Source organism: Trachemys scripta, chromosome 5, assembly GCF_013100865.1.
Source record: "Trachemys scripta elegans isolate TJP31775 chromosome 5, CAS_Tse_1.0, whole genome shotgun sequence".
Classification (NCBI taxonomy): Eukaryota; Metazoa; Chordata; order Testudines; family Emydidae; genus Trachemys; species Trachemys scripta.
Window position 1 is genome coordinate 19,545,167 of NC_048302.1, and position 23,996 is coordinate 19,569,162.

Genomic DNA, 23,996 nt, shown 5'->3' on the forward strand with positions numbered 1-23,996 from the left:
TCGGAGCAGTCAGGGGACAGGGAGCAGAGGGGTTTAGATGGGTTGGGAGTTCTGGGGGGGGCTGTCAGGGGGTGGGGAGTGGTTGGATGGGGCGTGGGAGTCCCAGGGGTCTGTCTGGGGGTGGGGGTGTGGATAAGGGTTGGGGCAGTCAGGGGACAAGAGGCAAGGAGGCTTAGATAGGGAGTGGAGTCCCGGGGGGCAGTTAGGGGCAGGGGTCCCAGGAGGGGGCAGTCAGGGGACAAGGAACAGGGGGAGGGTTGGGGGTTCTGGGGGGGTGGGAAGTGGGAGGGGCAGGGGCGGGGCTAGGGCGGGGCTCCTCCCGTCCTCTTTTTTGCTTGTTGAAATATGGTAACCCTAGCATAACCTCACCCCTTACCCCTCCCATGGAATACAAAAGAGGTGGGACAAAGACCTCAGACTCACAACCCTCCAAAACGGAACATAACCATAAGTTGTAAGGGGTGTGACTAGGGGCATGCACTACAGGTATATTTGGGCCTGCTAAGGAGGAGGAGGTGGGAATGTGGACAGAGGCAATGCTCTGTGGCATCAGAGCTGGGAACAGATCATTGGGATACAGACTCTGCCGTCGTGTAGCGCTATGGATATGCTTGCTTGGAACTAACCCCAATAAACATTGCGTTACCTGCACTTCAGACTTTTGGTCTTCTGCTTTCTGTCTGTGTGACAAGAACCGGGGGAGAGGGTGAAGGAAAAGCCCTCTAACACTTGATTTTCAGAGGTATTGAGCACTAACAACTCCCAATTACCTCAGTGAAAATCAGGCCACTGGCCTCTGAAGCTTATAAAAAAAATTACCTTTTCTCTCTCTAACAACATCTATGGTTTGGATCCTAACACAGAACTGAAAAATCTGAGTGTAATAGGAAAAGTAGAGATGTGAATGAGAACAGAACATTTAGCTGTTGCCTTATTCTTGACCTACAATAGACACCACATGCTCAGAACTGAGCAACTGCTGTAGCACCATGGGAAATATAGACTTCTATGACATATCCTGGTAGAATTTACAATTATTTTTATACCTCCCAGGAGCGCAGTGGAGGATTTAAGGCTCAGGATTGAAGAGAGTTCTTAATAGGTGTCGCGTTGCATGTCAGCACACAGTTCCTACTGAACCAAGGGACACATCCTCCTGGAACTTTTCCTGTAGCATTCAGTAGTTCGCAGTATTAAAGCCCCTGTCATTACTTTAAAAAAATAACTCTAGTGTGCTGCCCACAGGGCTGCTAGTGCACAGAAGGTCATGTATTAATGGCCAAAAAAAAAAAAAGGGGGGGGGGGTGTATTCTAAGCTACCCGAGCACGTTGATTTGTTGTCTAATGGCATGGACAGGTGTATTTGTCAAAATCTGCCAAGTGATTATGAAGTCATTGAGACAAGCTGAAAGCTGAGACAATCTTTCCTAGAAAGATTTCACTATTATTTTGATACAATTACATTGTATCCGAATTCTAGATGGAGTGGAAGCAACTGGTTTCAAAGATACAATTATACAGACAGTGGTCACAATGTCTATCTGAGTGGTTCCCTTCATATGTGAATACTGTTAAAAAACAGTCTCATTAAATTTTTAGAAGCCTTACTTTGTTTCAGCTTAGAACAAAACCTATACATAGATTCAAAGACCAGTTGCTTCTTTTTCTAAAGCTTCCAGTTTTTACCTTTTTATCTTAATAAATAATACCACAAAAATGCTTATTTGAAGACATTTTGATATTCCACTTAGAGCAGAACTACTTTTCTCATTTACTGTTTGCAATTTCTACACTGCGCTGAAAGCCAAACGATTTTCCAGCCCCAAATGCTTAAATCTGCAGAATTTCAAAAGAAAATCTAATATTTTGTTTTACTCTTGCTTTTTTTAAACCTGTTAGTTAAAAAAAAGTAGTTAGGCTGTTGATACGAAGGTTTCAGAATGTGTGTTAATTACTGTATCCTCTGCTAGGCCTTGTCTATACACAGACTTGCAATGATGTTATTTTAAACTGATTTAGTTAAATTAGGACAAACTTATGTGTGGACACACTTATATCAGTTTAAAACTAATTGCATGAGGTTAGCTTGTGCCTGTACATTTATGAATAATAAACTAAACGGACGTAAGTATATCCACATAGAATTTTGCACCTATTTAACTAAATCAACTTAAAAGTCACACCGTTAGTTAAGCTGCTGCATCCGTAGGTGTAGACCAAGCCTTAACCTGATATGAATGTGTCCACACAGCAGTTCCATTGTCACTGTGTTCTTGGTTGGGGGCTGTTCCAAGATTCTTTTGGTCTCAACCAAAACATTTGAGACAAGACACTATAATACGATGGAACCACACATCAGGCTCAACTATTACAGGAAGTTACATCAGAGAATTTTATGTTGTTTGAAAGATTTGGAGATGAAGTGTTGGCAGCTCTAAATGAGAAATGCATTAGACCTGCTATCAATTAACTTTACTATGTAAAAACGTAACTCAATCCTGGGAGGTGAAGGGGAACTGGCTATGTGAGTGATTCTGTTCTAGAGAACAGAGATTGCGATAGTTCACAGAGCAGGTGTAGATCATTAAATTCCCCCAATGTTTTAGCCTTCTCCATGTGTCTTACCCTGTGGACACCTTAGAGAAGAGCATGCCAGCACACCCTAAGTATCTGAAAGTTACCACAGTCTCCTTTTGACTTCAAGTGCCCAGCTGTGAATCATGATCTACAGCCCTTGAGAGCAGAGGGGGAGTAGTCATCATCTGGCCTCTTGGGTACCTGGGGATCTTTTTCTCTCGCCCTTGTTACAGGGAATCCCCTATGCTGGGTGTTTCCTGTTCTGAAAAAGTAACAATGAGTCCTGTGCTGCTCATGCTCCCTGGGTTGAGATCAAGGATTTTTATTTATTTATTTTTTTGGTCATCTTGCAAGACCTTATACAGCTGCAGTCTAGGAATTTAACACTGTTCAGCTGATGGCGCTATACAGAATTTGGATATTTCATAAATGCAAAGACCTGCATTTTCACATAAATCTGACTAGCCCAGGAGAGAGCAGGAAATGCCAATACATTTCAAATGGATACCCTATAACATTAAGGACTTTGAAATATTCATAGGAACATTTGCTAATTCCACCCCAGCAAAATTTATTTCCTTCTGTCTAGAATATAGATTGCTGCAATTGATGATTATTCATCCTTTCCATTAGAAAGAGAAGCAAGGGTGATTTGTAAAATACTCATGATAGTAGTCATGATAAACAGTACTAAGAGAGCTTTGAAAAACCTGCCATGTAAGCAAGCTCTCTCTTCATGGTGCCTGTTTCTTAAGTACTGTTCCCCAGGTTCAAATGTTTACATTTAAATTGACAGAAGTAATTAACAATGGAATATAAGAGGGTCTAATATGGGTCCTCTGCCTGTTAGTGATCTCTTGTGGCAGGATGGGGAATTACACCACTTTACACTGTCCCCTTCATGCTGCCACTTTCAATTCTGTGTTTGTCAGGTCCCTGTTGTGACCCAGCCCTCTGGTCAGGTTAGTAATCACCTCTGCCCCCTTCAGGAAGCTAGAGAACCCTAGGTCTCCTGGGTTTAAATAATTTGTCTCCAGAGTTCTTGGTGGGAGTAGGTATGGGGACCCAGCCCCACACCCACTCCACTGGGTTCCAACTCAGGGCCCTTGTTTGGAACAATCAAAACGAATCCTTCTCCGTCTCATGCTGCTCTCTGAGCTACTTCCTACCTCTCCTCTTCTGTAGGCTTCCCCTGCCCTGCTTCTCCTTCTTTCAAGTGGTGGCTTCTCTGACAGTTTCTCCTATCTGCTGGAGGAGTCTTCTCTCTGCAATCTCTCTGGCAGCTTCCTTTCTCCACAAGAGTTCACCCTCACACAGCAGTAGCCTTTAGTCATGCACAGAGCCTCCCCTGCCTAATTAAATGCCTCCCAGTTACTCAGTGAGTTAACTACTCAGAGGTGGACCTGAGCTGCCTTATTCCCACTTGTGGAGCCTGTCAGAGGTAGGCTGAGCCCTTGACCCCTAGAGGAGCAGCTTCCCTCTCACAGAATCTCATAACAAAGAAATAGAAAGTTATTTAAAGGGAGGTCACATGGGTTTTCAGTGTATACATAATCGAACTCTCTAAATTGTTCACCAGCACTGCCCTGACAGGCGCATTCTGGCCCACCTAGGTGCATGGGGTCATGTTCCTTCTGGTCAGTCATCAGTCCTGATGATATAATCAGTTCTTTGCTCATTAGTGCTAAAATTGCATAATACCAGTTCAGAGTCCCCAGACTCTAGAGACCTCATAAATTATCCATCCACCTACTCTCCCATGCTGTGTTAGAGTATTAGAGCAGAGGACTGAAAATCAAGAATGCTGGGTTCTATATTCCTGACTCTGCCACTGATAAATTGTTACCTTAGGAAAGTCACTTACCTCCCTCTGTGCCACAATTTACCCATGTATTAAGGGAAAAATTCCTTTATTTTCTCAGAGGAATGCTATTATTTATAGAGTGCTGCAAAGATCCTCAGATAAAAGGTGCTACATAAGTGCAAGTTTTTACGCTTCTTTCTGCTTACATATGCCTTCAAAAAATAATATACTGAAATGCTGCGATTCTGAGACAAAATACTTACTTAGAACTGTCAGACCTGCACAGTGAATGCCAATGCTTCAGATGACGGCATAACCAAACCTCTCTATTTGTTCAATACTGTACCACGGGGAGATTTTTTTTCTTAACTCTAGTGGTGATCATGTCTAATACCGTGGGGACTAATATGCCTCGCAAGTATATCCCTGTTTGCAGATGCTATTACTGTATCAGTAACAAAATTATAGTTACTATTAATAAAATGAAAATACTACTATTATTTTGCACATATATATCACTCTTGATCTGAAGATATCAAAACCTTCATGTACAGGACTGGGCAAAATTCCTAGTGACTTCAGTGGGACCAGGGTTTCATCCTTGGTCTCCTGTTTCTCTCTGTTTCCATTTCTTAAAATCAAACTCATGTGGCTAATGCTCAGAACAAGATGACTTAAGACCCCGAAAGACACCTGATCACATCACTCTCCCCTCTCTATGTAGCTGTTCCAGAGCTTAGATGGCTGGGAACATTCCTTAGAAAGATTATAGGAAGGATTTATGCTTGCTTATTTTTCATAGTGTATATCAATGCTAGAGTCCTAGATATTTTCTGCTGAGCTTACATGGACATGTTCACTGAAAGTTTCAATATTTTTGACAATCAACTCCCTATAATTTAAATATATAAAACATTATAGGGAGTTGCTTGTCAAAATTATTGAAACTTTCAGTGAACATGTCCATGTGAGTTCAGCAGAAAATATCTAGGACTCTAGCATTGTTCGCTTGATATACACTATGCAAAATAAGCAAGCAATATATATATTTACACACACACACACACACAATCAAATATATAGCTCAATGCATTCATCACTTCTGTAAACTTTTAGATTTTTGTTAAAGTTTATCTCAGAGCACAAGTCAGGCAAATAGTTCCCAATCAGTAATATATTAACTGAATATTCGTCCCTTTCTGCTCATAGAATATCTATGAGCAGATAATGATTTCCTTGAATTTATGTATTACTTGAAATAATTCAACCATCTTTTTTAATATACTCTATTAAGTGAATGCAAATATTTAAAAATCAAATTGTGCTGCTTAGTTGTCAGATAAGTCACAGCATTATTTCTGGTTGTTTCTTTTCCCTGTGATGACAAATGCACAAGCACAATTCTGGCACAATTACTTGGACAGGAGAATTTAAAATTCAGTCCTGTGAATATTCAATATAAAAACTCTGACATTTGCTTTCTGCAGATATCTGTGCCAGTATCTGAATAGTCTGAATATTCAAAGAAAGTCAACACAAGGGGCACAAGCCTGAATGAAACATATTCATATGACATAATGAAGGATATCCAATACGACAGCCACACAGAAGAAATTCCAACAAAGCAAGTGTGAAATTTTGTCATTTGCCTTAAGCGCAAATACTTAGCAATAGGGTTGGGAGAAAAGGTTTGGAATAAATAGGAACCATATAATTCACCCAGACCTTCATCCAAAATTCAAACTGGATACAAAATAAAGCTTTCCTGTGGTTTGTAAAAGTATGTTTGTTCGTTATTGTTGGGTTTTTTTCCATTTTACATGCATCTGCAATTTTGAGTTAATACTGAATGCTGAGAAAGCACAATAAAAACAATTCTGTTGGTATTTCTGGTCTGACCAAAAGCAACAGGTACCAGGAATCTCACTGGAGATCTCACTTTTGCAGTTCCAAAAGGTTGAGTAAGCTTTGGAAAAACCTCAGAACTTTCTTAGAGGATTTTCTCTCCTTAGAAAAGGCTTGTAACTTTTTGGGGGGAGGGGACATCTTCTCAAAAGCACTGAGTGTGGGACCCTGCTAGCCAAATAACAGAGGTTCCACAAACCATTTTTTGCTGCCAATAAAGTTCAGTGCAACTCTCTGATGTTTCTCAGGAGGGGGTGAGAGCAACTAAAGCAAAACTAAGTATTTTAATGAGACTGCTAGAGGAATGAATAATTCAGCATAAAATACCAGAATATGCAATTGGCAGTCACCGGCTTCAATATGTTTGATGATGTAAGGCCAGGCGACACCAGTGTCTTTTTTCATTCCTTTCTTTTTGCTAAGCGGGGCATTTTTCTGTTTTTACGTACATTCCCAAGTAAGTGAATGCATATGTACAAAGTCAAGGAGTGGACAGCAGCAATAACAGGAAGTTTTTCTCCCAAAGAAAATGCAACTAGAAATGGTTCCAGAGCTGAGAGATATCTTCCCTTAATCCCTATTCCATCCTCTCCTGAATCTTACCTTTGCGAGAAGACGTCTCTGTAGGGGCTGCCATGCTGGAGTGCAATTCCATATCCCCTGTCTGCGACAGTGTTCCCAACTGTGTAAAAGGAGCAGTCTGGGTCATTGATGGCCACGTATTCCAGAACTGCTGCATCCCACACAAAGGCGTAGTTCCCATATTTCACCTGTAGCAAATAGAAGAAGAGCTTAAGGCTGCAGCTTGTCAACTCCAAAACAAGGCAGTTGTGACCAAAACTTGTTACTATCTGAAGGCTGTGTGATTAAAAAAATGTTGGGGTTTCAGTCCAGTTCCCAGCAGTTACGTGTCTATATCCCCAAAACCACTGCCACAGCTGATGCTGGTTGATGCTTTTGTTTGTAGATGCAGCAGGCATGCTAGGAACTGAATGTGAACTGAAAACAATTTGCCCTCAGGGATGAGGCATGCAGGTGCAGAATTTGGGATAAGCTTATACTCTCCCTGTTCAGTGTATAAATGGAGGACTTCAGTCCCCAGGGCTATCAATTGGGCACCTTTCACCTGTGCTAAATTCACATAGTGTAGATATGTGTGCATGAGAGAGAATCAATATAGTGCCTATTTTACTCCCTTCACACTTCTGACCAACCCTCTGGTCCTGGTGAAAGGATCATTTTATGGTGAAGCAATGGATTGAGACTGAGGAGATCTGTCATCAATTCTCAGCTCTGCCACTGATTCCATGTATGACTTTGGACATCACTTGGTAACGGATCTTCAAAAAAGCACTACTCTCATTTAGGCACCAACATGGAGTGGCCAGATTTTCAAAAGTGCTCAAAGGGAGCTGCAGGGTACTGAGCACTTCTGAAAATCTGGCTATTTATCTCTGTCTTAATTCCATATCTGTAAAATGCTAATTCCCTGCTTCAGAAGGATACCATGAGAATAAATTTATTAATATTTGTGAGGTGCTCAGAGGCTATGGTGATTGGAACCAGATAAGTATCTAGACAGAAAATTTGCTTCAGTGATCTGAAACACAAGACTCTTTTAAAGAGAAGCATTGCTCTACAGATATATTTCCCCTGCATTAAAAAATGAAACAAAAACACAGTAGCAGCTCTGTGTTTCATTGTCAAGACTGACATATCGCAATACCATTCCAATGAAAGCTCCACTTAGACCACACTAATGGAAAGATTTCTTCCTTAAGTTATACTAATGAAAAATTATGTGCCTTGCCCACCCTGCTGTCGAATCTGCTAGGTTGTAGGTAAATCTTACATGGGCAGTTCATGCAGCCTATTTTACTAGTGATTGCAGCTGTGTTAATATAGCTTTCTTGCTCTGAGTTTTAGCCAAACAATTAAATGATTGTTTTTCTGAAGATTATTTTATCATCCAGGGTGATGGAGCTCTCGGAAGTATCGTTGACTAGCCCTGGTGTTTCTGGCATTACTTTATGCACTTTTGTTGTCTGTGTGAAGCACTTGGGCTAGCAGATGTGAATCGCCACAATTGTGACTGAATCTGCAATTGTAATTGCCATCCAAAACCTTTGTTAATCTGCCAGGACATATCACTCCTCACAGCAGCAGCACTATTAATACTAGGTGGCCCATTTGTCCAAGACATAAATGGCACTGGCACATGTAATCTAATTAGCTTTACCTAGAGAGGAACATACATTCTGTCTCACTCCTCAGCTGGGTCCATATCATGAATTGATCCTAGTGCCTGAGTACACAAGAACACAGCAGCAGTTGAACTTAAAGCTGCGTGGATACTCTTATTTTGGTTTATACCGGGTTTATTTTGGTTTACCTAAATAAATTAGGAAAAGATTTAACTAATTTAAAATAATTCTCATTTAGACCAAAATAAGGGGGCTTGCACCTGTTTAATTAAAATCGTAAAAACACAACAACAAACTGATTTAAATTAAACTGCTACAATTTGGGGATGTAAAGAAGACTGTAGTATCTAAACACAAGCATTACTCCTATAAGGAGAGGATACACCCCATGTCATATCCACCACTATAGCAACTTCCTACATTAAATTACACACACATACTATGTTAAAGATCATTACTAAGGTTATAAAGTCAAATACTCAAAAGTTAGGAAATGCCAGACATAAGGTTGTCTTCTTTTTGTGGGTAATCTCCTAGGCTTTTAAAAAAACAAATTGAACCCTGTCCCAGAAATTCCATCATGTTGGAATTTGGACACCCAAATGATTCATTAGCAGGCTTGGAACTTTTAGATCCACTGTACTGGCCATTGCTACTTGATTTAATGGAGTAACTGATAGAGGATTGCTCTGTGGGTTAGTGCTAGAGAAAGAAGAGACAAGCACTTGCCAATGGGATTCACAGATATTTGATGAGCAGAGGAATGATGAAACTCAGAAATTTTGGGTTCCATTCCAGGGGCTGGAAGGGATTTTGCTCTAATCCAGGGTTTCTCCACTTGGATCATGACTCAAAACTAGGTCACCAGAATGTGTCAAAGGATCACAGAGCTGGCTTTACTCAGCTCCCTGCTCCAGGAGTTGCGACCTGCTGCATGGGGTCACAGTGCCACTCAGATATGGCCAGCCACCCTTACATTGAGTAAGTGGTGCTGTGACCTTATGCACCAAGTCACAATACCACTCTCACAAATTTAGGTGAGATTAGGTCAATCCCTGAAGCGGGGAGCCAAACCCAGCCAGCCTTGCAGGAGAGGAGACGGGAGGTAGTGGTTGGTGTTACATTTCCCAGTAAGTACTGGTTCCCTGACATATCCTGTGCCCCTCAGCCGAGTGACACCCCATCTTCCATGCCCCCTGTCCCATCCCCCAGCTTGGGCCCCTCAATGGTTCCCCAATCCCAAAGCTGTGTGACTCTTCCTCTGTCATACCATCCATCCTGGCCCCCAGCACCCCAGATCTTCCAACACTGCAACCTCCAGCCCCTTCTGCCCCCAACTCCTTTCCCCAGCCCCCCCACATATCCCACAGGAACCCAAATCCCCCAGCCCTTTACCCTCTGCTCCCTATGGATCATGTGTGGGGTCTGTGTGGTTTTTTTGGGAGTTATCAGCTTGCCATGTGCCCCCGAACTCTCTGCCCCCATATTCTTTCCCCAGTCTCCCACTTCACTCCCACACCCCTCTGTCCCTCAGTTTGTTCCTCAGCAACCCTCAAATCTCCATCTGCTTCCGCACTATACCCAATGCCCCCTGATCTCTTCAATTCAGCTCCAGCACCCCAAATCCCTCCCACCTTTTACCCTCTGTCTCCCAGGAAGGGACTATGTTTTGGGGGAGTGACTTGGCTCACTACCCCTCCCCCAGTTGCCAAGGGGGGGTGGTTCCCAAGCTGTTCACATTTGGTTTTAGAATCTGGAATCTTAGCTCTGAGCCCCCATCCCAGCCCTCTGACAGACTCCTATGGGGGTCTCTCTCATCAGGTCTGGGGGCTTCTCCGAGGTCTCTGGGTCGTGACAGTCCAAATGGGTTCTGAGCCCAAACAGGTTGAGAACCACTGCCGTAGTGGACACCTACTGTTATCCCCATGTCCCCAAGCTTGACTGATTCTGTCCCATCCCCTCCAACCTGGTCCAGTCCCAGTCCTGTCTCTTCCCCATTCCTGGATCTTTTTTCCAGTCTCCTCACCTAGCCAGTCCCAATCTCTACTCCTCACGCTTCTGATTCCAGTTCCAGTCTCCTTGCACCAGGTTCTACTCTCCCCTTCTGGACTCTTCGTCCCAGTCCTCGTCTCCCCTCCTCTCATTCCATTCTTCCCATTCCCAGCCTTCTTGCCCAACCAATACCAGTTCCCCCTCCCTCCCCTTAATTCCTTATCCCCCACAAATCTCCTTGCTCAGATAGTCCCAGTGCCCCGCCAGCTCCTCTCCCAGCCTCTCTCCCTCACCTCTATTTATGTTCACTATCCTCACTGCCTCCCAGTCCCAATCTTCCTTCCTAGGTGCCTCATCCCAATCTCAGTATCTCCTCATCCTCCACCTCACAGTTCCTCTGTCAATCTGTCTCCCCTACCCCGCACACTTCTTTCCTCTTGCCTCACTGGTTCCCAGTCCCAATCTCCTTGCCCAGCCGGTCCCAGTCTCCTCCAAGCGGCTCATCTGATGTCAGTCTACCACACACTGACTCCCAATTGCCCAGTTTTGCTCTCTTTCTTACTGTTCCAGTCTTTTCACAGAGATGGCAAAATACATTCCTGACACAAAGATTACCTCCATACCAAATTTTGAAGTCCCTGCTCCAAAGCACAGGAGCACTACAGCTTTTTAAAGAAAACATCATTAGAATTTTTGACCTTAGGCAAAACAATGTATTTTTCTCTAACCTTGCTCTTGGAAATAGCTGACATGTTTTTGGCTGAAATTTTCCAAAAACATTCAGCCCGAGGCAGACCACATCATGGAAAGTATCATCCCAAATGGTTAAAGTTTGTCAAAGTTATAAACAGTTGAAGACAAGAAGACAAGAAGTGTCAACCAAACTTAACACGTGGTGCTATCAGTTCCATCTATACTACTCCATTGGATGTACTGCTTCCAAAGAAAATTACACTGCAACGATCCAGGGCACTAACTTCTGCTTAATATCTTTTTACCACCCAGGGAACTGACTCCTGCTTAATGCCTTTCTTTCCCTTTCCCACATATTCTCCTCAGTCTCATGCATACTCTCAGGATATACTTTATGTTATGCTAAATTTGTCCCCCTGCAATGTATAGGTGCACCAGTTTCCTCAACTGGATGGAATGTCAGACTTGCTCAAATGTATGTGATTATGTTCTCCATGAGTGATTAAATACAACACAAAGTACAGACCTGTCATCACTAAAGCGCATGTGATTCTGTCACCTTCTAATTGCTGCAGCCTATAAGCTGTAAAAGTACTTCCCTAACATGAACTCTTTCATGAGTTACCACTGGAGTTGTTCCAGAAATGCTGAACCAATGTTCAGGTTCAAGAAACGCTAAACCACATTTGAACACTAGCGGTAAAGACCTTGCTAGCGACTGTTCTTGTGCTCCCTATTTCTCGTGTGGAGTTTGGGTTCGTTGCCTTTTCTCTGATTATTCACATCCTCCATCTCCCTCCCTGCCACCTTCCAGTGATGATACCACCACCAAAAGCTGCAAGCCCAGCAGTTGTTTTAATGAACTGATCCAGCAATGAGACCACCAGATGAGATCCTAGAGCCAGGTAGGAAATGGTTTTCCCATCTTGTGAGAATTTGAGATTTTGAAAAATATCCTCAATTCAATTCAGGATGAAAAGTCAAAATCTTTCCTTAACTAATAATTACCTTACATTATTAAATGGAAAGTCATTTTGACCCCAAAACATTTTTTTTTATTTTGAAAATGTCAAAATGTGACATTTAAATAATTTTGAAACTTTTCAAAATTGTTTTGAAATGGGAAATTTATTAGGAATGACCCTTTCCCACAAAGAGTTTCAATTTGGACAAATTCACCTTTTCCCCAATGTAAAATGTTTCATCAAAAATTTTCCTATCAGGTCTACTAGATTCTTCACTGACTTGCTATCCCATTGGTCTCTCTGGGGGCTCGGAGAAGTCATGATATTTTTCTCCTGACTCCTCTCCCTGGTTCCATTCTGCATTTCTATTTCATACTAGGCAATCACATTGTAAAATTGAGATGAATTCACTAGATGTATAGAGACAACGGTAATAAATAATAGCTAAGTAAAAAGTAAACAGAACATAAAGAGGCCATCTGGGGCTAGGCAGCCCAAAAGAGGATTAAAACCCAAATCAGCATATTAAATTACACCATGTCATTACATCATTTCAATTGGAGCTTGACAATGTAGATGATATTTATAAGGACTGTTTACAATTAAAAACTACTGAAGCATGCCATGATAGATTTTTGTTTGAGATATGTAGTGCACAAGAGGCTCTTGCATTTGGTACACATTCTTTCACATGCATAATCAATCTCCTCTGGACTAAACACACAAAGGCTGGAGAGGAACAATTTTTGTTTAATGCTCTAGAGCTGGCGGAATTTTCTTCTTTTTAACAACTAAGATTTTGGAGCAGAGAGGGAACCAGATTGTCCATGGAGCTTGCATGAATATACAAGGATAGGGGGAGGAGGACAGGGTGCAAGGAACTCTCTTTCACACCCTTCATGACCTGCACAAAGGCCAGGGCAATTGTAGTCCTGGGGTTTGGGGATGTGTAGGAATTTCTCCCTCTGGACTCCACTGGGGTTGCAAATCATCTCAAGGGGGCCAGGGAGCAGTGGGGAAAAGATGAAGTTACAGCCTAAAGGATAGTGTAGCTTGCAGGCTCCCTCTGAGCCTGGGAGCTGTCGGCCCAATCCATCCCCGAGCTCTTCCTGTGGTGGGCTGGCTCAGCCTGCTCCCAGTGTACTTAAAGGCATATTCTGAGCAAGAAAGAAAGACAAGACTCTCTTCAGCAGTGAGGCTCTGTGGGGGTAGCACACCCCAGTCCGGAAGGCAGACAAGTACAATATGCAAGACTGAAGAATCATGAGGGGTCCGTCTCAGAGGGAGATCATTAGTGAGGGAAATAGGAGTGAGGAGCAGAAGTCCAGGAGAGGGAAAGTGAAGAGGCAAGGTATGGTATAATTCCTGGAGAGGATTGGGATGGATTTTTAGCAATAGGAAAATTAAGGAGAGGTGGCTGAGTTAGGAGGAAGAGAGTCTGTTCATAGGGCAAACAATTTTGACAGGTCGGGGATGGTAGTTGGAGGCAAAGTTTTGGTAGGCCATGCCCTGTTTTGTCTTAATCTACCCTTGAAGATTCATACTGAATGGAAGAGAGTTGTGTGTTTATAAGCAGGCTAAAATCCCACTCAGTTACTTCAAAAAGGTTCCTGTTTAGGTCCCTTGCTGTCAAAGCCATTCATAGTAAAAATGAGAAAATATAAAGAATGCAGAAACATTTCTGGTCAATAAAAAGCATGATGAAGTGAACAGATGCAAATAAATAGCAAAATCCCTGGACCAAGCCAAACTCTCAGCTACTAGCAAAACTTGTCACAATTAAAATTTGGGTTCCAGCAGAGACTTCATGATTCGTGTCTAAGCTCTGGAAGTATCCCAGGCTGTACATGCAGTGGACACTGCTCTTTATGGAACAGAGAAGTGAGACATTGAGGAGACATATGAAGTCATCCATCTACCTACCAGTACAGTATTGTTCCATACAGCAAAGTACATTTTGTTGCATTATTTGTCCCAAGCAATAGAGCTTTCCCCACCTCCTTTAGGAGACTATTCCTTAGCTGAGTAGGTCTGAGAATTTTTTTCTTGATATTTAGCATACATATTTTATTTCTTCCTTCAATCTTCTACAGTTTTCATTTTTCTTTCGTCACTTCTAGACACTCCTTGTTTTCACTTTAAATGATCTTTCTACCTCTTTGGGGCTGAAATCTTTCAAATATTATAGGCTGTAATCATGTCTCCACCATCTTGCTTGTCACTTAGCCAAGCTAGATATAGTTAGTGTAGCTCTCTAATCTTTTCTCCTAAATCAATCCTTTCAACTCCCCAATTATTGTTATTTATTTATTTTGCTCACTTCAGAACTCTCTCTAAGTTACAATTATCTATCTGGTAATGAGGAGTGCATTCCCTAAGAGAGTGTCAACTGCTTGTAAAGTTGTCTGGCAGTATTAGATGAATTTAGTTTTCTTTTTAGTGTGTGCTTCCTAGCATAAGGGCAAAATTATCTTCTCAGATTCACACAGTGAATCTTCATGGTTATTTCTCTCTCTCAATATGCAGAGATTTTAAACATAGGAAAATAAGAAAAATGAAGATGAGATCTAGATCTGAGAACAGAGTTATATGCTATGTGTCTATGTACCCATTATATGGGAAGCTGAGGAGGTGGGGGCTGGCACAACGAATGAAGGAGGAAGTGGATTATAGAACAAAATGATAATTAAAAGCCCTATAGCCTCATCACTGAGATGAGTGTAGATTCTCTAGCTTTTCAACAAGCATGTTGTAAATTCTCCACTCTGAGACACATGATAAACAGCAACCCCCCCCCAGCTCCACATCGTGACAAAAAGCTAAAGAACGACAATCAATTACAGGGACTAAATAAAGGCAAAAACTCAAGGGAAAAGGACAGGAACTTTGTAGTATCACTCACAGCAGATCTGTATTCCTGAATTCTACATTTCCACATAGTTATATTGTAATTTCATGGGGAGATAATGCCATTTCAAAATGATGGCAAATCTGAATGCAGTTCACACTCTATCATGCAGCACCTGGGAGGGTTGAGAAAAAATTTGTGTGGAGGAAGTGTGTTATCAGTCAGCAGCAATCCTGGCTTTCTAGTCAATCTAGATATAAAGCCTGAGTGCTACAAACTGTATCCATTCTTTCTACATCACACATAATCAGCGTTCGTGCGAGTGTTGTAAGGGAAAGGCGAAAAAATGTTGTGCGTATTTGATGAAGATCCCCATACAAAATTAGAAACAAAACTGGATATATGGTCTTTTTATAAGGACTGTTTGTATGCATGACACTGGATTTTAAGTGAAGCTAGGAGATTGATTATTGGACCAAAATGTTTGACCCCACTTTTCAGTTTAGTGACCCATTCCAAGTGAGTTACTGTAAAAAGGGAATCTTTTTAGCATTATATACATCAGGGGAAATCAGCACATCGGTGGTGTTAAAAATTATTTCCATAAGACTGTGTATCACTACACATTATAAGATCTTTCCTCTTGTCGAAACCTTGACTATAAACACTGTACCAACTTCATCCCTGATGCAACTCTATCTAAAGCAGTGGAGTTACTGCAGGCACGCATTTGATCCATTATATATTTCACTATATGTGAAGCATAAGGTTGATTCATATTTATTGGTGGCATTTCTAAGCGTCTTTGGGCCAACTCATAAAAGTGAAGAAGGCTACATGCTCCATCAGCACAGTGTTTCAGTTCAATACTATATAATCTTGTCCTTCTTGTAACTTTTAACATTTTTAATATACATTTATAATTACAGAAAATTATAGTCTTCATAGCAGAAAAAAATAAAGAGTAACTATCTACTTCAAGGTTTCCCATTTGAGTGTTGTAAAATATTTTTAAAGATGTTTTTACAAAAAGAGATATGCAGAATATGCAAAAAATCTGTATTTCTTCTTTAAAAGAGCTAAATAAACACCCAGGGGAAAAATGTTAAGATACATTACAGGCTACATAGAATTAGCAGTAACATCTGTAAAAACAATAGAATATTCTAGTTCCATAAATGTGTACCTATTTTTAAAAATAAAACAATGTTTGAAGCCCAATGTTTAAATTAAGGTTAAATTGATTGTGGAAAAATAAATGTATTCTAGTCTGGAAACTCAAACAAAATCCCTAAACACACTACTGTATTCCTCTACTTCAGAAACACACACTCACGGTGCTTTTTCCATACATTTCTAATAAAAACCACATACCCCCAACTGCAGCACATCTTCCTTTACCTAATGGGGCACCAACTGAATTGCCACTATTTAATTAAGAACCGCATACCCAGAGACAGAGTCTCATCAGATTCACCCTTTTGGAATGTGTCAAAGACCACAACAGAAAATACAGATATAGAAACAAACGGAAGACACAGATTAGTCACTTGCCCCCACATTTCACATACCCATTATAGTCAAGGGATGACATTGTTTCACAGTCCACTATCTACATGTGTTGTCCAGTATCTACCATTCTACTACACTAGCTATACAGAGGAAGAACACTACCATATGCAGCTAATTTTATTTTTCCTGTCCATGTGGTCTGAAACCTGAGCATCAACCACCATACATCTAGTCATCCACTGTACAAACACTAGATGCAGACCATAGGGAACTGTACTTTATTCTCCAAAACAATTTTATGACCTTACATGTTACAAAGAGGGTATAGAAGAGTAGATAGCAATGGGAAGAGTACTTGAAATACTTAGATTAAATGCTGGTTCACATCATGTAGATACTGCACTCTAAAATGGGATGTAGCAGGAATTGGGGGCAGAATTAAAGTTATCTGTGGAATCTTAATTCTAAATTTCCATATTTCCAAATGTTGCCAAATGGCAGTTTGCTGGTCATCTTGCAGCCTCACAAGAAAGCATCTTCAGTAGAAGGGATTGGAAGCACAGTAAACTCCATCATCTCCTGTCCCAGGATCTCTATTAGTCTATTAGAATTGAGTGAAAAATGGTATTTCCAACTCCAAGAAATTCTGATATTTCATCGTTTGTTTTCATCTCAAATTGTGATAAAAAGTTGAAATACTGACATTTTTATTGGAATGAAAACTTTAAAAAAAATTCCATTTGGGTCAGAATGAAATGTTTGTCATTCCCAAACTGAAATGTTTTGTTTCAGATTATTGAACTGACTCAAAACCTTTTGTTCCAAATGAGCTCAGCTTTAAAACCATATCTGCCTCTGGTGTCATCTTGCTTCATGGGAGTTGTAGTTCTGGTGCTTCTTGCCCCATTTTCTCCTGTGGGCCAGGGCCTCTGGTCAAACTATATCTCCCATAAAAAAGCTCGTTTTGTGACGCATGCTGCACTGCATCACTGGCTCAGAGGGCAAACTGTGGTGCACCATGGGAGATGTGTTTAGGTATTGGTGTTCAGCCCATAGGGTAGAATAGAGGTACAAGGCACCCAAATTATGACACCCATGAGTAGAGCTGCACAAACATTTTTATCCAAAACATTTTTTTTGGCAGAAAAATGCAGATTTGGGTTGACCAAAACATTTAGTCAATTCATGTCAAACTTGCCAAACTGTTTCAGTAATTTAAAAAAAAAAATCACTGACATTTTCTAAATGAAAGGTTTTTTTATTCCAAACAGCTTTTAATTTCAAAATGTACTTCAATTGTGTTGAAAACATTTTTTAAAAAAAGTTTTAATTAGCTTAAAACCAGAAGAAAACATTTTGTTTGACCTGAAACAATTTTTCCCCTTTTTGGTTTGCTGAAAATTAAAAAAAAAAATTATTCTGATTGACCCAAAATTAATAGATTTTATTTTTCAGCACAATAGAATAGAAGAGAGCAGATTCATCCCTAAAAATTGTCCAAGCTAGAAATTGAATAATGAGACTGGGGAGTTAGAATGCTTAACTTCATCTCTCTCTAGTACAAATTTAATCTTTCATTACATTGTCATATCAGGTTTCAGCAGCTTGTGTATTTGTTTCACTTATTACTTCATCGGTTTAGAAGAGGTACTGTATAGCAAATTTGTTGCCAATTGCTTTAGAAAAGATTATCAAGCTTCGAGAGCAAAACTGCTCTTAGTTACACTCTGTAAACCTGGAATAACTGCATTGAAGTGAATATTATTCCAGATTTACACCACGGTAACTGAGAACAGAATTTGTCCCTCAGTTTTTAGCTTGGCTTCCAGCTGCTAAAATAAATATGAATTTTGCTGTTGTAATTAATAATATTTTATAAGTCACAAAAATATAATAACCAGAGTTGACAGGGTAAAGACAAAACAAAAACACAATTTCTAAATTGGAAAAGAAAACGTACTGAGTAATCTTTTCAAGTTGTCACAGCAAAGCACTGAAAGGCAGCAGATCTCTCTGATCACTGACACACAGCTGAGCCACAGGTAATTGAAACTAATGCCAGTTTCAATGGGAAAAAAACTAGAAGGGAAAAAAGCACAGTGGGAACAGAAAACCACTTGCAATGTGTTACTTTAAAAGGTTATGAACCATTTCTTCAGAGTGGCTCCCTGCCTTTTTCTTCTTACCTGACAATTTAGGTGGTACAGATATTAGTGAGTAGCATTTTAAATGAACACCAGCAAAGGTCACCTGTAGAAACTACGTGAAAGCATCTCAGCCTTTCCCCAGGCATAGATGAGCCATAGCAAGTGCCAATCTTATTGACGGGAAATTTTAAAACACAATGCCACTAAAGACAGCTCCCCACTCTGATTTTATTTATTTATTTAATTTATTTATTAGCAGGGCAGAATTCAGTCCTGATGTATGGAGGCACAATTCCCATTGGCTGTGTTGATCTACACCATAAATGAGTTTGGCCATTGGTTTCTTCTGTGCTCCCATTTGAGCTTTGTAAGTCAACCCTAGGAACAGACAATAGTTACTTGTGGTTTGTTCTTAAATTCAATTCAATTAATCTTAATTTTGGTCTCATGCATTAGAGACTGAGAAAGTTCCAGGCACTACTCTTTTTATTTAGGATCTGTATAAAGTACCGTAGGAATGCATCACCATCATTCTATGGCCTCTCTCAGTGTGACGGGGTTCTGGGGGTTGCCACCTGGAACTGAGGTACAGCTGAGCCCTCTGTGTCACCAATCTGGGTTCCCTCTTGCACTGTGATGTTGTGACAAGCTGCAAAACCCTCCAAGCTTGCACTCACCTCCACAGGCAGAGACCACACCCAGCTGTATTCATGAATACTCTGGCCAGCCACTCATGAACCCACAATAGAGAGGCTACAGCCTAAACATTCCTAGCTCCCCAGCCTGAGACCCCAGAGCTGTACCCTCCTGCCTTGGTCAAAGCCCAACCAGTATGAATTTATTACCCAGTCTGCCAGTCTTACAAAGGAAAGTGGACATGCACTAACCCTTGATCATGAGCCAAGATTTATCCCTTTCGCACTTCAAACAACACACAGTGTTTTAAGTAAAATATAAAATAGATTTATTAACTACAGAAAGATAACTTAAGTGATTATAAGTGATAGCAAACAGATCGAAGTAGATTACCATAAGAAATAAATCAAAACACAAACTAAGCTTACACTATTAGCTAGGATTTGAATCAGTAAACTCTCTCCCTGTCTGATACAAGCAGTCCACCAAGTTTCCATATACAGGCTAGAAATCCCTTTAGCCTGGGACCATTACTTCCCCCCAAGTTCATTCCTTTTCATCCGGTACTTTCAGGTGTTGTTGTAGGGAGATTGAGGTGCAGTCATGATGTCATTCCCCCCCCCCTTTAATATTTTCTTCCAAAGTGCTGGAAAGCTCTTTTACTGTGACCTGGGTCAAACAATTCCCATTGTGTAGTGCTATCTCTGAGAGGTTTCTATTGTACACAGTTCCTGGGGTAATCCTTGTGCTTGTGTGCATTTCCTCAATAAGCCATTAACATTGGTTGGCCTTTCTATTGTTGTACCTGAAAGGCTGCTTGTGGGTATTCTCAGCTTCATAACATGTTTCAGAGCACATACATAGCCAAACTTTGTAACGTCACATACAGTGATAGCACATACAATCCAACAAGATATTAATGTCTATCAGATCAAGACTTTTAGAATATCTCATAAGGCCTACATGGTGCAAAATATATCCTAATTATATGACTGTGGTGAATATGGGGGTGCCAGGGTGTGTCAAACTCAGCGCCATCAACACCACTGTACTGTTGCCCTGATGGCTGCCCCCATCCACTAAGAAAAAAATATCAGCACTTAAACACCACTTAAGACCTATTTTCCCTTTTCTTCCTCCTTCACCAAAGGATCGATCAGAAGATAAAGATCTAAGGCCATATCCTTGTCTGCTTTCCACAAATCTGTGGTGCAAAGCAAACATAAGTAATCAGCTCAGGATTCCCCTTGCCTAGGTGAATCCAGTTGTCAACATATGGTTTTGCCTGAGGCAAACGGGCCATGCCCTAAATTGCTGGGATCCCATGCTCAGGTGCCAGAGCAGCTTCTTGAGGGCCACTGCAACTAGTACAATTTAGAGCAGCCTCAGAGCTGCTCTAAATTTTTGCTTGAGACCGAACTGGTGCTTGGCAGATGCACCCTTAGCCTGAGCTGGAGTGTGTTCCACATGAGCAGTATTCTTGATCTGGCTATGCAGATTTGTGTGTGAATAAGGGAGGGTTGGGGGAAGGAGAAGGGGAATTCCCTCCTCTGAACTGTTTGCTAGCTTTAAATGTTCAATGACCAACCTGCCAGGCAATATATCCTTCCCTTCGACCTGTACTAATTATCCTGTGTTTTATAATAGCATTTGGTAAGTAGTACCTGAATATTTGGGAGATGGGCACTTTTGTTAGGCTGACAGGTTAGTCTGACAGATCAGAGACAGACAGAAATCTATTATGACATACTATTTACATTGGTCTGCAATTTCAAGCAGCACAGGCGCTCAGGGTAGCCAAGGAAAGTTTGGGCTAGCCCAGACAAACTAGGATGTCTATCTAGTGAGAGATATTGGCTCCGAGCATGTCTTTATGTGACCATTTTGCTTACCTACTTTCACATGTCAGCACCCTTCCTGGCTTCAAGTTTTTCTCCCCCCATTTCTAGGATTTTCACAAATAAATAATTACAACAGTCTATTGAACATACACAGAGCGGACGAACTAAAGGGTATTATGCTTAAAGGCATAGTATTATGTAACAAAACCTGATCTACAGTTTTGGGAAAGGTTACCTAACCTAGTGTTGTAGGTGGGAGATAAATGCAGGTGCATTGAGGGAAGAAGACAGGCCAAATTAAGGCTATCCAGAACTGTAGGCATATCCAACATGCACCCTCTATAGCCGTTACTGCATCCTGGCTTCACCTCACCTCTTGGAGCTATTGTTTCAGGCTCTCTGCCCAACTCAGGCAGACATCAGTTACACTTGATTCATATTTTTTCAAGCATTTCTTTCCATCCATAAGTACTAGAAATATTTTTCTTAAATGAAAGCTGAGATTTTCATCTACTCATGTGACTCCAGGAACTGGAGTACTAGCATTGGCTTTATGATGCCTATGCCTTCTTCTGGCCTTGGAGGGAATTGCTATGGGAAATCATAAGTAATAATAGCATCATCTCTGCAACAGCTGGACATGTGAGGAAAAGAGTCCTCAAAATCAGATCTAGTATCTTCTGTCCATTAACAAAACAAAACAAGCCAAACAAAGGTGCTTTCATAGCACCCAAAACTGTGCTGACAAGTCTCTGCCCAAGAGATCTTAGAAACAAACAAACAAAAAAATCTTTATTCATCTGCATTTCAGGTTCCTTTCAAGTTATTTTTGTTAGAAAGGTTGATAGGAGAATTCATTAGAGAAAAAAATGTGCATGACATAAATCTCAGTGTTGCACATTTATCTTCCTTCCTTCCTTGTGCTTTTTATTCCTTTGCTTTCGTCCTACGGTGAAAGTGATGGATGTTTGGGTAACAGGTCTAAAAAGAGTGACACTTTGTTTCATTCCCCTTTATACTGAGTATATTGGCTGAGGGAAATGATGATTTTCTCCAGATTAGAGAGAGAAAGGAACACAGTGAGGAACATAACTTAGGGAGGGGCAGTATTTTTCTCTCTCTCTCATGGACTCAATGAGAGATATTCAAACACAAGCCAACAGAACCCAAGCCTCAGGGGCTGGGAGGTAGAAAGATTGCCAGGAGTGGGGTCAACAGGCACAAACAGCTCATAACCCCCACTGCACCAGTGGGCCTAGAACTCCAAAGGTGGGCAGGGCCAGGAGGAGGAAGGGTCCGGCTTTCAGGGAGCAGTATAGATTTAGCACTTCTCTAATGGTGGGCTCCTCTGAATCCAGCTGGATTTTAAAGTTACTCTTTCCCACATAAAACCTGCACGAGGACTAGAACCCCTCTTTCACTGTGGTGAATCTTCCCCTCAGGCTTAACTGCTCCAGCAGGTGCAGATCTGCAGCCCCTCCATGCCTGTAGGAGTGAATCTAGCCCAATAACAAATCACCAGCCTTGTACCAAAGCTGTAAAGATTATACCCTGGTGTGTTGCCCTATCTTCCATGTTACTCAAAGGAGTTCCCACAACACAGAATATTCTCTTTCTGTGACAGAGAGTATCACAGCTGTCAGCTCAATAATGGCTAGCATTTGACCTCTTAGCTTTCCACAGACTGATTTCAAGTTCTTTTTTTATTGAATTATTTATATCCATCCTAATTTTTCACTGTTACGTTTTTTGTGTGTCATCTCTCTGGATAAATTTTTCTTCTCACAGTTATATTTCCCGATACTGCAGACTAAAGAAACAGACATGAAATAATGCTACAGGTCTGAGTTCAAAATGTCTGTCCTTTCTTACCTTCCACCTTGGACTTTGCTATTACAATACACAGAGCATAGAAGACATCACAGGGAGGGAAGCCACTGCAGGGGTGGTATTAAGGTTTTTGAATTGGGTCAATCAAAATATGTTGTTTAGATAATTTCAAAAAGTTTTGTTTTGAATTTGACCATTTTAAATGTAAAATTTTCAAGATAAATTAACTGAAATTTCAAAATGAAAAATTGTTTGAAACCATATAAAGGAACTTTTCATGTTGACACTTTCAAACAACAAATTTAAAAAAAAAATTGAAATGGGAAATTCATTGACACCAAGCCTTTACTGTGAACAGTTTTGGTTTTGACAAGTTAACATTTTCTGACAAATACGTTTCGTTGAAAAATTCCCAACCAGCTCCTGTTTTAGTGGCACTGTATTTGCAGCAGTTATAAGGAATGAAAACACGTACAAATAGAATAATTAGGATTGTAAATAATTATCTTTCCCAGTTCGTCTTCATCCCTTCCAATCTGTTGGGTGATAACAGTATCATATGTCATTACATTTTGCCGGAGTCTTTTTGATTGAAACTTGGCAACAGTGCAAATATCACTCCACTATAAACAAGAGGAATAGCTCTTTGATAAATATCCATTCAGTCACTGATGTGGACACAGTGGCAAAACGAGGACAGACACATATATTGAATTAAGCAGTAAGCCACAACTTTTATTAAACTTTAACATAAAGGAGGGGTGCTACCTGACAATCACCCATGCTCTCCTATACCAGGTATTTAAATTAATTCCAGTGTGGCAGTTAAAGGGCTCTTTACCATATAACCCATAACGCAGGGTAGTTCTGCTCAGCCTATCCCCGAGGACTCAGCTCTCTCTGAGTCCTAGCACATTTCCTGCCTCCCAACTTCCTCCAAAGGCACAGCAGGGTGGAGACCGCAGCCCATGAGGGCGATAAGCAGGGAGGGTGCAAGGATGTTTCGCGCCCTAGGCGAAACTTCCACCTTGCGCCCCCCCCC

General features: G+C 41.0%; 1 protein-coding gene across 1 annotated transcript in view; it reads right to left on the bottom strand.

The window, feature by feature from the left end:
* GRID2 (glutamate ionotropic receptor delta type subunit 2) overlaps positions 1–23,996 on the bottom strand; it is a 1,042,513-nt gene that overhangs the window by 104,373 nt on the left and 914,144 nt on the right. Inside the window, exon 14 of the mRNA XM_034772953.1 lies at positions 6,890–7,056. Coding sequence (XP_034628844.1) covers positions 6,890–7,056 — 167 coding nt within the window. The remainder of the gene's footprint in view (positions 1–6,889; positions 7,057–23,996) is intronic.